Here is a 16,732-nt window from a genome sequence, read left to right on the forward strand (position 1 = left end):
AGCCGCACGACGCCACCTACTGACGCGCAGGGGTACTGCTAGCAAAACCTTCTGGATCCAATCTGACGCCTGGGGATATTCTAAGGTAAGGAATCTATCACTAACGTCTCCTTCAGATGCTTGAAATGCTGACTCCTTGAACGACAAACTTTCCACTGTTCTTTTGTTAAGTTCATTACCCCACACACCAAGGTCTTTCAGTGTCCCCAGTGAAAGGTTATTTGTTAGCCGTTCTGTGTTTACCTGATCAACTATCTTTCTTTGAGTCACTGGTTGTGGGGAGCTTCATATTGGCTCAAGTTTCCTCACACAATAATTTGCTATGTCTCGATGGGACCAGAACTTGGTCTTGACATTTCTCATGAGCACACCGTTTAAGCCTGTGCACAGTTGTTCCTTAAGGCTCTTAGCACTAAAAACAGTCTTCCTAATTGCAATTACATTTGTGTGCTGCAGGAGTGAACTGCATGCGCTTTTGGTCTGACCACTCAATTCCAACCACTTTCTGGATGAATTGATACTGATGACCTAGGCAGCATTCCTAACAAAGGTTGTGGCTCTCTACCATATTCGCCAATCAACCACTCTGCCAGCTTTTCTTGCTCCACCTCACCATTCAAAAGAGGAATAGACACTCCATCACCTTGACCATAAGAGGGTGCTAAGCTTCAATATAGAGCCCACAAATCACCATTACGTGGATGATCAGTGTTTTTGTGGGACTTTCTGGTGAAAGTAAAGGTAGGACACAAAAGGAAATTATCAAGCTGGATAGTCTCTGCATCAAAATCTGATACAGGTTGACCAAGAAGCAGCCCCTCTGGGAGCCCGCAGACCCATTACAATAGGACCAAAGCTGCTACAATAGCTTTGGTGCTAGAGGTGCTTAATTTTGACATCTGCCAGTCTACAACATGGGCATTGATGCAGACGTTCATGAAGAACTACTGCCTTGACAGTGAGGTCTGATGGGAAGTTAGGCACCAGTACACTTTCTCAGACAATTTGTTTCATGCTCCACATCTGAGGGCATGGATGGAGAAAAATAAAAACGGACATCAGCACACAGGGTAGTGCTTACAAGTTGTTCTGCCATGTTAATTCCGGAACAGTATGGAGTTACAGTGGAGCCCTATGATGCCACCTATACGAGAACAGAAGCATTTCTGAAACAATTCTTAAGATCAAGTCTGGCTAAATGGCATCACCTAAAAGTCAAGACTCTGCAGTTGCTCTTCGTTTCACTTCCAATTTTGGGTAGTATGAACAACTTACTTTGTGTTGTTTCCACTCACAGTTTAGAGAAGTAAAGCACCAATAGCAATTTCTCTTCACAACATCCATATAAATGCACATAATACTGTTACACATGAACAGCCAACTTTGAGTTGGCCTGTTATTTATCCAAATATAACTTTTTAATTGCATAAATGAAAGAAAACAAGAATACTTTCATAACACACTTGAACTCTGTCAAAAGTAAAATGTACCTTCTTCTCTGTAGATCTGACAATAAAATTCACCAGGATTGTAGAGCAAGCACACAGTCACTTCTGTTTGCTTATTTAGAGTAAGCTCAGCCCAAGTCCAGTCTTTCTTTCCAACTTGGCCTAGGTTTAATATAAAAACAATGTATGAACCACGAGATGTTTGCATAAATTGAACTAGGAAACACTTCCAAAAGAAATGGTCAACGAACATCATGGTATTAAAAGCTCATATTTTAATGTGCAGACAGGATAGCTTTTACATTGTGTTGCCTATACGACTTGACACACTTCAGGCACTGAATGGGATTAAAAAAACTCATACATCTGAGCTCGAATACCTGAAAGAGTACCTCCACCACGGAAGTCTTCTACAGTGATTCACAGAGAACATAAGGCTTTCAATGGTACAAGAAGGTAAAGAACCAGTTACTTACCTTCAGTAAAACCTTATCTGGTAGAAACTATCTAGTCACCGATTCCTTGCCTTAGAATTATCACCAGGTGTCAGACTGGAGGCAGAATTTTTTTAATAAGCAGTACCCTTATGTGACTGTCGGTGTTGTCCTTTGGCTCTGTGTGGCGCCGTCGATTGGGCCTGATGTGATGTGCTCGGGCCTATACACATGCCACCCCAGAGCACTGACGTCAGTTTCTTTTCATTACTTTTCCTGCCTGTAGTGCTGAGCCACAACGAACACTGACCACTAGCGTGGAAAACTAGGGACCTAAAAGGGTAAATCCCTGTCCCTAGAAATCCATTTGCAGAGCGGGAAGGATGGATGGGATGGTAAGAAGTCTGCAGCTAGACAGAGTCTCTACCAGATAAGGTGTTACCGAATGTAACTTATTCAACGGATACTGACTTCTAGCCGCAGATACCTTACCTTAGAATAGATACCATTGCAATACATCCCAGGAGGTATGTCTGTGGACCAATTTCATATGCGGAAGCCCAGCAGGAATTAACCACCAAAATACCCGTCTCTACAGACTTGGTTGTCCAGGCAGTAGTGTTTTGTGAATGTGTGCAAAGAGGCCCATGGTTCTGCCTGCAGATATCCTGGACCAGAACTCAGCAAGCTAACGCTAGCTCCAGCTTTAACTCTGGTGGAAAGAACACAAACAACCCACAGGGGTTTGCTGAATCAGCTCAGATGAAGATCAAGAGATACCTGGAGGCACCTTGACACCCTTGCCCATGCTCGTCAGAGTGGAAGGGAGGGGCTGATTCCAGCTTCAACTTCTTATGGTTTTCAGAGGCTTACCCAAAGTCTTCCACTGCAACTATGATCTGCGGCTGGAACGACTTTGAGAACGGGAACCGGATCCTCCTTCCAACTTTAACAGGTCACGTCAAAGTCTTCTTGTGTTCGGTGACGTAAAGTTTGGCCTTATGGCCCAGTATGGCCTTAAGTTTCATCTGGATGCATTTGTCACAGGACCTGAAGATACTCTGAACCAAAGCACTAAAGGCAAAAGTGTTTGCAACATATAGGAGACCAAATAAAAACTCTGGATCAATAGCAAGAAGGAACACAAGTCAGCAAATATGGGTTGTGGTTATATGCAACTCTGCTTGTCCCTTCCTGAGCATAACTATATCAGCCCAAAGAGTCATGGCACCACCTAATGGCGCGCAAGAGTATTGGTTGAAAGTTTCTGCACTGAGACTGGCATCTGGGGAATATTCACAATGGGGAGGGGGTAGGAGGGAGATTGCAGGCATAGCTTGGGAGGTGGCAACCCATCTGTGCCTTATGCCATGAAGTTAAGGCTGTTACTAACTTAAAGACTGAAAATAATAGGTCAGAGGGACGAATTTGGAGGCTGTATGAGGCCAGACACCCTTCTGCAGTGTACAGAACAGGATTTGCTACTGTGGAGAAGAACATAGCAGGTGCAGCTGGTAAGTCAGGCCATCCATCGATGCGCTGGTGCAGATAGACAAGCAGTGCAGGTCCAGGTCCCCTCTCGTTGTCAAAGCAGTTTTTAGTCAACAATTTTCTAAGTCAGAAAGTTTAGGATTTTGGCTATCTGGGCCCCTTTTGCATCACTCACAAGGGTCTAGGATTGGGGATGCACCATGTGGAGCACTGGGACTCACTAAGGCTGGGCCCAGGTGCAGGTTCAAAATGGTAGGAGCCAATTTTGTCCCTGAGGTTCTGATCAGGAGGACAGTCAACACGCCTTTGGAGTCACTCGGGTAGTTCTGAAATCAAAAAATTAACAGTCAATTCTAATTTGCATATTCATGCAAGGCTCCTACTTCCCTCAAGTTTCCTGGCTCAGGAAGTTTCAGATCACTTACCTTTTTGCGTGGAGTTGGTTGTGCATAGGTAGGGGAAACTATAGGGGCAGGAGAATGGACTTGTGGGAGCTGAAACGGAGGAGAGTTGCAGACAAATTATGCCAAACCATGGATCATTACTTCACTGACAATGAGCATACGGGGAGGAGCCTAGCGCGCAACCAAGATGGCCGCATAGGGACAGGGAACCGGAGGGCCTCCACAACTTCCCACGTCTATCCTTCTACGGGCGAACCTACGTGGAGGTGATACCTGCTGTCCAAATTCAAATCGGACATCGGGAACCGGAATAGTATCGATTCCAAGTTGGCGGCCTACTCCGGACCTTGCCCCGGACTCGAGTTGGCATGGTGCCCGGGCAGAAAGTGAACAACAACGGCATGCATGACTTGGGCCGGTGCGCACCCCCTACTTTCACTTTCGGTTTCGGGTCTCCTCGCTGAAACTGAGGGGCCTTGGATTGTCAGCACACATTTATAGTGGGACGATTGGGTATCCTGCCTGCTCTTGGACACTAGCCGGGACTACCTTTTGGGATCGCCGAGGCTCCCTATATTGGTTCTCCGGGGATCGCTCATCGTGTTGGTGGCCGACACCCTTGGCGACCATCAGACAATTGCGGCTAGATTGGACGGAGATAAGCAAAAATCCAAGACGACTAGGCGGGGAGCTCATACCCAAGCTAACAACATGGACCGCTATACCCAGTCGAGAGGTTCCCCTGGTGGCCCGCATAAGTCACCGGAGAGACCCAAGGATGGCCCGGGATCGTCAACGGAGTTAACATTGCAGGACGTCATGGGTGCCATCGATGAGATGAAAGCGGCGGTCGGCCAGCGATTCGATACATTGGCCCATAAATTGGACACAGTTTTGATCGACGTTAAACTAGTCAGAGCGGACCTTTCACAAACGAATGAAAAGGTCAAATCCTTGGGTCTGACGACGTCGAGTCTGGTAACGGACGTGTCTGACCTGCAAGCCGAGGTCCGTAATCTGCGGATGTCCACTGCTTTGTCTGTCCGTCGACTGGAGGATTTTGAAAGTAGGGCTCGGCGGAATAATGTGCGCATAATCGGGGTGCCGGAGAAATCGGAGGTCCCTGCGGCTGACCTCTTCGTGGAAGACCTTGTGATCAACCATCTCGCACCCAAAGGCTTGAGTAAATTCTTTGCGGTTGAGCGGGCCCATAGAGTTCCGGGTGGTAAGCTCAAACCGGGCGCTCCCCCACGGCCCATCATCGCCAGAATTTTTCATTTCAGGGACAGGGATGCTATACTGCAGGCCTCGAGGGTGAGTGGGCCGACGAAGTTCGAGAACACTCATATAAGTTTCTACCCGGACTTCACACAATTGGTCCAAAAGCAGCGACAGGAGTTCATGGGTGTCAAACGGCGACTGAGAGATATGGACCTGAAATATGCGATGCTCTTTCCGGCCAGGTTGCGTGTTGAGTTTGAGGACCGGACACACTTCTTTGATCGGCCGGAGGAGGTTGGAGATTGGCTTGATACCCTGCCTCAGCAACGACGTCGAGAGGGACAGACCGAAGGGAACGGAGTGGGCTCGGCTGGACAGGAATAGACTTTTGGTTCCCGGTGACTGACTATTGTGATGACACTTCCATATTTTGGTTTGGTGTTTCTATTCAGCGCCTTATCCTTCAATGCCCGGGGGTTGTGGGGTGCTCAGTGAGGCTATTTCCTCCTCTGGGTTTTCTTTTTGTAGCGTAGTTAATGTTAGGGCGACAGGCACACTGCAAGTTGGGGGGGGCTACATGGGCTCACGCAGGGGTGCAGGGTGGGGGGAGTTGTAACGGGAAGGTTGGTGGGGAGGGGGGGAGTTGGGGAATGTTTGAATGTTCTACAAGGCAACGTCACGCCGTACGACTGGTGGTCGGGATCGTGTTCTCTGGGGGGGGGGGGGGGTGGGGGTGAGGAGTTGTGCGCGGGGATGGGATGGGGGTAGGGGATTGAGAGTACTCTCGTGGAATGTGAATGGCTTGTGGGATAGGATTAAACGTGGAGTAGTGCTGCAGTTTTTGAAACGGCTGTCGCCAGATATTGTCTTTCTGCAGGAAACGCATCTAATTGGGAATTCTTGCCATGCTATGAATAGGAGGGGGTATCGTCTCGTTGTGAACTCTGGTTTCACTTCTGGCTCACGTGGGGTGGGCATCTTGATTAGAGCCTCTCTCCCGTTGGAGGTGGACGATGTGATCCATGATGATAGAGGGCGATATGCTGCACTTGTAGGCCGATGGGAGGGCAGAACCATCTTGCTCGTTTCTGTTTATGTCCCACCAGGATTGCAGACCGTAGCTTTCGCTGATTTGGGGCGAATGGTCCTGGGACTCCCGGGGGGGGGCGGGGGGGTTCTGGTGGTGGGGGGCGATTTTAACTCTGTCGTATCTGGCGGGTCGGATCGTCACCCCCCCAGGGATCTCCCGGGGGCACAGGCCTGGCTGAGTGAGTTTATAGATACCCTCGGACTGATAGACTGCTGGAGACTAATGCACCCGGGGCAGGCGCAATACACTTTCCACTCAGGAGCTCATGGGAGTTTGTCGAGACTCGATTATGTCCTTATGCCGGCGGCCCTAGCTGTGATGATTAGAGAAGTAAGACATCTGGCCCGGGGTATTTCCGATCACTCCCCACTACTGTTGAGCATTGAGGTCACCCACGGGGCTGAGGGGAGGGTGGCACCGATTAACCCCTGGTACCTGCGTGATCCTAAAATCCGGGCGGACCTGGTCAAGTCTATTGAGCGCTATTTCACTGAAAACGTGGGGTCAGTGTCCTCTGCTGTCTCGTTATGGGAAGCCTTCAAAACAGTGCTCCGTGGGCAGGCTCTTTCTCTCATTTCCCACTCCAAGAAAAGCAAGACTGTAGAGGTGGTTCGCCTTGAAAACGACATAGCCAAGTTGGAGGGGGACCTGGAGCTGGGTGTTACGAAAGATACGTTGCATGTTCTCAGTCTTAAGCAGCTTGACTATAGAGCGTTGGTTACTGACGCTGCCAAAGTGATGAGTAGAGAGCAACAGGGGCGCTTATACGATGTGGGGGACAAGGCTGGTAAATTGATTGCATGGTTGGACAAGAAGGAGAGAGCGAGTCGAGTGGTGCCGGTTATTGAGAGAGCGGATGGTGTGCGTGTGACTGACCCTGTGGAAATTGTTGAATGTTTCGCGACGTATACTCTCCAGTCTCGAATGGCCTGGAGGATGACTCATCTGTTGCTGAGAGATATATTGTTGCCGTCTTTGTCAGAGGCGGATAGGGTACTGATGGATGCGACGTTGTCGCCTGATGAGATTGCTTTGGCTATTCGCTCGATCGCTTCTGGCAAGGCCATGGGTCCCAATGGCCTTCCCATTGAACTGTATAAACTGCGCCCGGACAAGATGGCGCCTCATCTCCGCGACATGTTTCTTGAGGCACGTGACGTGGGCTCCCTCCCCTATGATCAGCGTCTCGCTACCATAGTCGTCATTCACAAGGAGGGGAAGCCGCGGGATCGGTGTATTTCTTACAGGCCCATCTCCTTATTAAATGCTGAGCCTAAAATTCTTGCTAAGGTTTTAGCTACCCGTCTGGTTGGGGTCGTCGGCGACTTGATCCATCCGGACCAGTCCGGTTTCATACCTCACCGTAATACGGCCCTGAACCTGAGGCGTCTTCATGGAGTGCTCGCCAGAGCGGAGTACATACGTGAACCGGCCGTCTTGGCGTCCTTGGATGCCACTATGGCGTTCGATACCCTAGAATGGCCATATCTTTGGGCGGCGCTTGCGAAATTTGGTTTTGGCCCCGGGTTTATCGGTTGGGTGAGGTTGCTGTATGAGGAACCGTTGGCCCAGGTAGTTGTGAATGGCAGAGTGTCGGCGCCCTTCGGGTTGGGAAGAGGCACGCGGCAGGGTTGTCCGCTGTCACCCCTCCTCTTTGCACTTGCCCTGGAACCTCTGGCTGCCTGGTTACGATGGGAGCCCTCGTTGCGCGGCATTAGGTGGACGCCTGAATTTGAGGACCGCATCTCTCTTTATGCGGACGACATTCTCCTGTACCTCACATCTCCCCGGCAGTCTTTGATAGTACTGGTCGATGTTCTGAACTCATTTGGTCGCAACTCCGGCTTGGTCATTAACTGGGCCAAGTCATGCGTCTATGTTCTCTCTGGGGACGCTCCTCTTCTTCCGCGTGGCTGCCCTATCCAGATTGCGCCGTCAGGGTTTAAATACCTGGGAGTGTTCATAACTTTGGACCCTGTGGCCCGTTATGAGCGGAACCTACTCCCCCCACTCCAACAATTGAGGGCCGACGTCTCGAGGTGGCGACGGCTTCCGCTTTCACCGCTCGGGCGCGCGGCGTTGTTTAAAATGATGTCGCTGCCACGATTCCTGTATGCACTGCAAAATACACTCGACGTCATACCGGCCCGCTATTTCCGTGAGGTGGAGAGCCTGCAGAGGCGGTTGTTCTGGGATAGGCAATCCCGAATCGCTCTCACAAAATTGACACTCCCTTGGTATGATGGAGGTATTGCACTCCCCGATATCAAGCGATATTATTGGGTGTCCCAATTGGCGGCGGTGAACCATGGGATGTACGGGCCGGCCCTGAACCCGGCGTTCGAGATGGATAAAATGCTATTGCCTGGGGGGGATTATAATAGAGCACTCTATTCGAAGTCTCCTGGTGTGCAGTTGACAGGCCCAACAAAGATAGCGGTACGGGTGTGGCATGCTGCTAATGCTGCGATGGGTTGGAAGGACCGCCTGACTCGAGCGACTCCACTGTATGCTTCGGAAAGGCTGGGCTGTTTGTGGAAAACCAAAGGGTTTGAGAAATGGGATATGATTGGCATAGGTAAGGTGAGTGACCTCTGGGTGAAAGGGGAGTTTAAAACGTTTGAAATGCTGAAAGCGGAATATAAGCTAAACGATAGGGAGTATTTCCGGTATGCCCAGGTCCGTCATGCGTTGTGCTCGGTTTTCCCTGATGCTACCGCTATCCCGGAAAATTCCCCGCTGGAGGATAGGGTGCTCGATGGCTACGTGCCTGACAGCACAATCTCCTTGATCTATAAAAAACTCATCAACGATCGGGCGGATCTGTTGACCCGCTTGAGGGAGATCTGGGTGGCTGACGGTCTGGAATTAGATGATGAGGACTGGGTTTCGGCATTGGCCTCCCCGCGGGAGGTGGCAATTCTGGCCCGCCTTCGGTTCGTACAACTAAAGATACTCCATAGAGTGTACGTCACTGGTCCCCGCCTGATGCGCATGGGTTTCTCCGTGGATGGGATGTGTAAGCGTGGCTGTGGTTTGCTGGGTACTTTCCTTCACGTTATATGGGAATGCCCTGAGGTGGCGCTCTTTTGGCGTCGGGTGCATGCGGTAATGGAGGAAGTCACTCACGTTGCTCTGCTTCCAGAAGCTAGGAGATGCCTGCTGAACGTGTGGGAGCCAAACGATTATAATGTGGCACAGACGCGGTGGGCGACTTTGGGAAATATGGTGGCCAAACGCAATATTGCCCAGTTATGGGGTTCCCAGAGGCCGCCCACGGTCTCGGTGTGGAAGGAGAATATGGATTGGTGCATGTTTAGAGAAAAGACGGTGTATGTAGCGAGAGGCAAGCCGCGGAAATGGACTGGGGTGTGGGGTCCGTGGAACGCTTATCGCGGAGACATCTGTGCCCCTCCACTGGCTGTTGTATTGGATGCCTCTTCGTCCCCCTAGCCGAGCATTCCTCGTCTGTTAAGTTACGAGTGTGTTACAGTTTGCTTTTTCCTCTGTTCCCGTACCCTCCTCTGCCGCTGATCATTGATTCCCTACCCCGGGGAGCGCGTCCTGTCCTTTACAATGTCTATTGCCTTGTTTGTGTGTAATGTTTTTTAGTTTTAAAATTGAAAACTGAAACCGTATTTAATATTGTCACTCAACCATCGCTTCTGCCTTCACTGGGTGCGATGATGGACTGACGGGCTCCCCGGATTGACCAATCTGTATAACGGTGAATGGTACGTCTCATGCTACTTAGCGGCAGGCCCAAAGGGTTGTAGGCCCATGTCTGTAACCCCTTGAAGTCAAATAAAGGTTTCTTTAAAAAAAAAAAAAAAAAAAGACAACGAGCATACGGTAGGATCCAGTGGCAAACACAAAACTGTTTTACGAGGTCAGGTAATCTTCTTGGTGACACCAAGCATAAGGAAAGGTGGAGGCGAATGAAACAGGCTGAAGAATACCTCCCTCAGCTGGAAAAGGCTAAATATATTTCAACCGAGCGAGAATATACGCCAACGTAATGAAGTTGCCCGTAGGGTATAGCATGACCTTGCTACCGATGGAGCGACTAAATATTGTTTTGCTGCGTAGCGAAGGATAAATGAGGTGGGACAAAAGGCCGGGAAGTTGTTGGCGTGTACGGGCAAGAGGGAGGAAGCAAAGAGATAAGTTGAGGAAGATCAAACTGAGAACCAGGGGCCAGTCACAAGTAATGTCTGCATCATGGAGGAGTTTGCCCGCCACCTTGCTGGATTGTATACTTCCAAATTGACCTGTACAGCAGAGGAGATACAAGCCTTCCTCCATGACAACTCACTCCCAGACACCAATGGCACATCATTCGATACACCGGTCAAGGTTAAAAGGTTAAGTAGATACAGCATACCCTTGATGTGCTGCAGTCTGGCAAGGCCCCCAGCACCAACGGCCTGCCTATAGAAGTTTATGAGTGCCTCAAAGGCAGGGTCTCCTGCCACCTCCACCAGATGTACAAGGCAGCACTGAAGGAAGACTGTATGGCAGGGAAAGCATGCTCTGCCACGGTTGTAGTCATCCATACAGCAAGGAAGCCAGTGGACCTATGTAGCTTCTTTCAGACCATCTCTCTCCTAAATGTGGAGGTGAACGTTTTGGCCAAGGTGCTCGAGAATCACCGGTCATGAGTAATAACTGTTCTGTGCACCCTGCCCAGTCAGGGTTTATGTCTGCAAAGAGTACAAGATTGAACCTCCGTCATCTATATGGGTGCCTTGCTAGGACAGTTGATGTTATTACGCATGCTGTGGTTATCTCCCTAGATGTGTCTAATGTATTTGATTCATAGTAATGGCCCATTTCTTCAGGTCCTAGAGAAAATTACAATTGGCCAGCAATACCCGCAATGGGTGAACTACTCCATTAGGGCCCCCTGGCATTCTTAAGGGTGAATAGTGAATATTCCCCAACTTTCTCAGTGCAGAAAGGGACTAGACAGATGTCAGCTATTGCCTATGCTATTGGCCCTAGCAATGGAGCCCCTGGCGTGTTGGGTGAGCGGGGATCCCCTTATCAGTGGCCTGCATGGTAGATGGAGTGGGTAGAGAAAATTTCACTGTACGCAGACGATATTCTAATATGCACCTCTAACCCAGAAATTTTGATCATCAGGGTAACACAAGTTAAGCATAGTTTTGGGAAATATAGTGGATTCTGCATGACCTGGGAAAAATTGGTCATCTATTCTCTCACGGAGTGCAGCACCATCCAGCCTATCAGGCAAGAGGAGGGCTGGGGGGCACCTACTGAACTCCAAAAAGAGCTTTCAATATCTGGGGCTCTATATCACCTGCTCACACATAGAAATCCTCAGCAATACCCTTTATGGCATCCTAGAAAAATTCAAAGCCGATGCTGTGCGCTGGTGGACGCTGCCACTCTCAATGCTGGGCAGAGTGGCCCTGCACAGAATGATTATTTTCCCTACATTTTTATGTACCACAGAATACACCACTTGTCATCCCAGATAGTGTCTTCCAGACTGTGGAACTTGAACTAAGGCCACTCCTCTGGAGTTCAGCCTTCACAAGGATAGCGCTGAACAAGCTTACCAGAGGGATATATGAGGGGGGATTGCACTTCCCAATCCCCTCCTTTATCACTGGGCTAGCCAACTGGTATTATTAAATGATTAGGTAGTCACGGATCTGAATGAACCCTATGTAAGGGGGATAAGAATCTGATGGGGCCATGAAGGCACTTTGTGGCCCTGTAGGGACAAAAAAGCAGAGCACACCAGCCAACCATTATTAGGGTGGAACTTCAAGCATGGGATGAGAATCTAAATTGGATAGGATGGTCTGGGACTCTCACAGGATCTTGTTTTCGCAATCCTGGGCTCTGCCCGAGACTCTGGGCCTCTACGGTTTCCAGAAATGGGTCCTCACTGGGATCAGCTCCTTCGGTGATGTCCAATCAGGCAGAGGTATGAAGGGGTTCAAGTACAGGATGCCTGAGGGGGAGGTATTTTGATATTAATGCCTCCAAAATGCATCAAATAAAGACATCACTGGGGGTTCCAGATACCAGAGGCCAACCGCCATGGAGGATCGAAATCTAGATGAACCCCTCAGGTGCAAGGCAATCTCGCTTAATACAGGAAGCTCAAGATTAATCTGCCAGATGCCCTAAAGGCATTGCGAGTTCTCTGGGAACGAGACCTCGGCGAGTTTTCCAATAAGGAGTGGACTGAGGCACTTAGACAGCGATTAAGACGAGATTCCTCCTCGTCCAGCTCACCATTTTAAATAGGATCTACTAAACTAGAGTGCTAGAGTTCATGCATATACCTGTAGGAGTGCCCTGCTCTACAGCAATATTAGAGAGGAGTGGTGTCAACCCAGCAACAGCCACAACTACTGTTGCTTCCAAAAGGGAAGTTTTGCATCCTGACTAGCTGGGTGGATAAGGAGGGTACCCAATACCAACGGCTATTCTGTAACCTAGGCCTTGTAATAGTACAACATAATCAAACCCTGTGATAAGGGGGGGGGGGGGTGGGATAGTGCTGATGGACAGGAATAATTATACCACTAAGATCCAAGCAATGCTAGCAGTCCGCGAACACTAAAGGCCAGTAAATTGAGCCAAGTTAACTGGCCTTAATACACAAATTACAGCTATCACAAAAAAGGCTCCGAAAGATGGCGACATTTGCCGTAAGGAATACAAATTCCTAAATAAAGACAACCCAGTGATCCCTCCTCTTTGAAACACAAAGATATCAATAATCCACCATTGCACCCCATTATCTCCTCAATTAACTGGAGTACAGAACCCATCTGAAAATATGTGGATGCTTTCTTGTGTCCTTTAACTTTTACCTATCAATCGTACATTAAGGACACAGGGAACATCATTAATAAGATAGAGAACAAGCCTTTTGAACCAAACAGAGAATTTCTAGTAACAATAGATATAGAGGCACTCTATACAAACATACCTTAACGAAGAGACATAGAAGTGGTGGCATCATTACTTAGCGGAACTGCGGGGGAAAGACCAGATGGTTTAATTTAGAGTGTCTCGAACTAGTGCTATATAACAACTATTTTGAGTTCAATAATAACCTGTACCAGCAAATTAAGCGGACCAGCATGGGAGCTTCATGTGCTCCCAGCATTGCTAACATCTTTATGGGGGAGTATGAGCAAAAACACAATTTCAATAAAGTAGCAACATACTTTGAAAATGTAAAAGTATGGTACATCTTTCTGATATGGGAGGGGGAAGTACAGACTCTCCTTGATTTTATATATTGGCTGAACTTGAGTGATGCAAACCTTAATTTCACAGTGAATTACAGTAATCAGCAAGTGGAATTTCTGGATATAGTCATATCAGGCGGTAATGGCCCCTTAGAAGTCAGTTTCTATAGGAAGCCGACAGCTAAGAACACAATTCTAAAACATGACACCTTCCACCCTAACTGACAAAAGGACTATATCCCTTTTGGAGAGTTTTTGAGAGTCAGACGAAATTTCTCTAACATCTCAGAATATGATATCCATGGAGGGCATTTAAAACAAAGATTGATAGACATAGGGTATCCAAAACGGTTGGTAAGGACAGCCTTCAAGAGAGCCAGGTTTTATAATTGGGAGGCACTGCTATCAGGACCACAACGCAAGAAAACAGATAAACTAGTATGTGTGATTAACCATTCTTCACTTAAATATAAAGTAAAAAACGATATTGGAGAAAAACTGAACATTCTCAATGCCACCGAGGATCGTGACATCTTGGAGAAACCTATACTAGCGTATCGCAGAAATGGCAATTTAAAAGATGAGTTAGTTCACATTAGGGATTATCCATCTAAGACCCTTGGAGACAGGTCAGTGACAGGTCTGCCCGCTATCAACAGCAATCATAGATGCGATACTTGCATAGCCAGTGATACAGCGATCGTAACTGACTGATGGGAATATCAAGGTTGGTCTGGTCAGCTAAAGGATATGACAAATTGCAGGAGCCACAATATAATGCATCTCATTATATGCCCATGTAAGCAAGGATATGTTGGAGAAAGAGGCAGAGAGTCCAGGTTATGTTATTCTGAACAGAAGTCTGCTATTAAGAACAAAAAATTGTCATGAACATGCACACATTTAAAGTCCTGCGCTGGCTAATCCTGGAAAAGATAAAAACCAAGCCAGGGTGCAATGAGACAGACACAAGCAAAGTGAGAGAAAAATAATGGATATTTACCCTTGATACTGTCAAGGAGGGACTTAATGAGGAAATATTCTGGAAAATCACATGAGTGGACACTGTAGTCTGGTATTTAGAGAGCACTGTATAGCTATTACTTCTTGCACAAGACTGCACTATCTGTACCTACAATGTTTTTTTTAATCTATTTCTCAATCCTATTAACTTTCTTGAGAAGATGTGAGACTTAGCGAGCATGGACATTTTTCTAAATATAATAAATAGGGGATTTGCACACTACCCATGACCATTACATGGTGAGTCATGAAATATAGCTTAGAAGCATATAAGGACACTAATGGCCTTCACATATATAGTGCATTGGTAGAAGTAACAACATAAATGACGATATGGATGATTCCTAGTTAGGTCATCCAGAGAGGGATCCATAAATACTTCTCAGGACCTCTACACAATATATTCATTAATACATTGCACAAATGGCATAAAAACTAATTTTAAATACACCTTTTTGGATATTTGGGATATAGCATGTTAGGGTATAGTATTTTTTAAAAGTAGGCCATGCACACAAGTAATAGTAGATATTAGGAAACATGGCGCACAATAACCATTGTTTTCAAAACACAAACCTTTCTAACTGCTAGACTATGCTTTAGAATTTTTATCCATAAGTATACCTTTGTGACTTGTGTACGCTCATTTTATAAACATTATGAATATGTTCTAACCCAAGCATATAGACTACTCCTTACCGGCTAACGACCTTTACAACGCGGTTACACCGCGATACATTTACATCGCAGTCATTAAAATTCAAGTCGCTACAACGACTTGCGCTGGATGGCGCTATACACTAAGGGATAGTATGATTTACTATTCCAACACCTTCCCTACGGTTACGTAGGATGGATTTGGAATAGTAAATCATACTATTCCTAAGTCCAGCTCCTCTAGCACAAGTCGTTGTAACGACTTGCGTTGTAATAACCGTGATGTAACGTACCGCGATGTAAATGATCGCATTGTAACGTCACATATGCCTCCTTTCCTTTAATCAGTTTTTTTTTAATTAGTAGATGATGCATTAGGTTTTTAGCGTTACCAAAACATGTCGTCAAGCAGGTAAATATAATTTAAACCTGTATACTGCCCCTATAACCATCATTATAATTGGAAACCTCACGAAACAATCAAGTAAATACCCATTCAAAGATGGCGCTACCTCTAGGAACAAAACAAATATAGCGACCTTATTTAGATCACGTGGACGGTGTACGCCACGTATTTTTAACGGCTTTGCCTCCACGTCTCGGCATCCATTAGCATAACAGGACAGGAATGATCAGAGACGTTGGCGGGAAGCATACGTATCTACACCGAGGTAAGCGAGGGTGGAAAGGCTGAAGGCATCGTTTATGGGGGAAGAAAAGGGACTCTGTTTAGTACCTTGGCTATTTTCTCAAATGCGAGCCATACCGCTTTGCATACATGCATATGTGTACATATATCGAGGGGTCAATAAGACGTGCATATGCCGGGTGCAAATGCCGCCTTGAATTGGTGTCTTGAGAGGGTATTTTCAAGTTTCACCGCACCGGCTACATTTGCACTAAAAGGGCATTGAATATGAATATAAGCAGGACCAATATAGGCAGTAGGATTGTTGACTAAATCTTCCCAAAAACGACTATCGTGTATGGGAGACCGTTTATTAAAGTTTAACATCAGTTAATCAATGTAAAGCTATTCCCAAACATGTATTATACATTCTCATATAATTTTTCTCTTTTTTGAAGATAATGATTTAAAAAATATCCACTAACAGATACTGAAAGTAGTAAAGCCATGTTGGAGCCTGGCATAACGAACTAAAACCTCTGGAACCAGTCATCTTTCTTGTTACTCATCATCTAAAAAACCATAAAAAAGGTAATGATACTATATCACTTACCAGTACACAGTAGAGGCAATAATAAGATAAGTAGAGAGCGTACTGAGAAGTAAATATAAACATATATTATGACTTCCTTACAGTAGCGGCGACAGATAAACAGATCGCAACTAACAGGACAAAGTTCCACCGTGGGTGGAAAGGGTTCTCTTTAATAAAGTACCGGTCCACATTTGTGATCATGAATACAGTTTAACTATTCTGGGTCAGTGATGCATATGCTTTATGTAGACACCTTGGACCTAGCATGAGGTCCCCACAACTCACCATGAGAAGGAGGGGTATAAGGTGTAAATCTATCTATCGCCTTTCTTTGGCATGTCCGTACACCAACTATATTTTTATCTAAACCCCGTAATTAACAGAGGGGTGTTTTTTCCTGTTTTTTCCATTCCTTTTTAAAAGTAATCTCTCCTTCAACATTTTCCTATCGCACTGGGTAGCATGGTGAAGGAATTGCATTTTCTCCCTTCCCTTGTCTT

At 46.9% G+C, this 16,732-nt stretch overlaps 1 protein-coding gene across 2 annotated transcripts in view; it reads right to left on the reverse strand.

Moving 5' to 3' along the window:
- TDRD1 (tudor domain containing 1) overlaps positions 1 to 16,732 on the reverse strand; it is a 1,654,170-nt gene that overhangs the window by 655,136 nt on the left and 982,302 nt on the right. For both annotated transcript variants that reach the window (XM_085603291.1, XM_085603292.1), the window contains one exon: positions 1,491 to 1,610. In XM_085603291.1, the coding sequence (XP_085459417.1) occupies positions 1,491 to 1,610 (120 nt within the window). The remainder of the gene's footprint in view (positions 1 to 1,490; positions 1,611 to 16,732) is intronic.

Source organism: Triturus cristatus, chromosome 1_2 (assembly GCF_964204655.1).
Source record: "Triturus cristatus chromosome 1_2, aTriCri1.1, whole genome shotgun sequence".
NCBI lineage: Eukaryota > Metazoa > Chordata > Amphibia > Caudata > Salamandridae > Triturus > Triturus cristatus.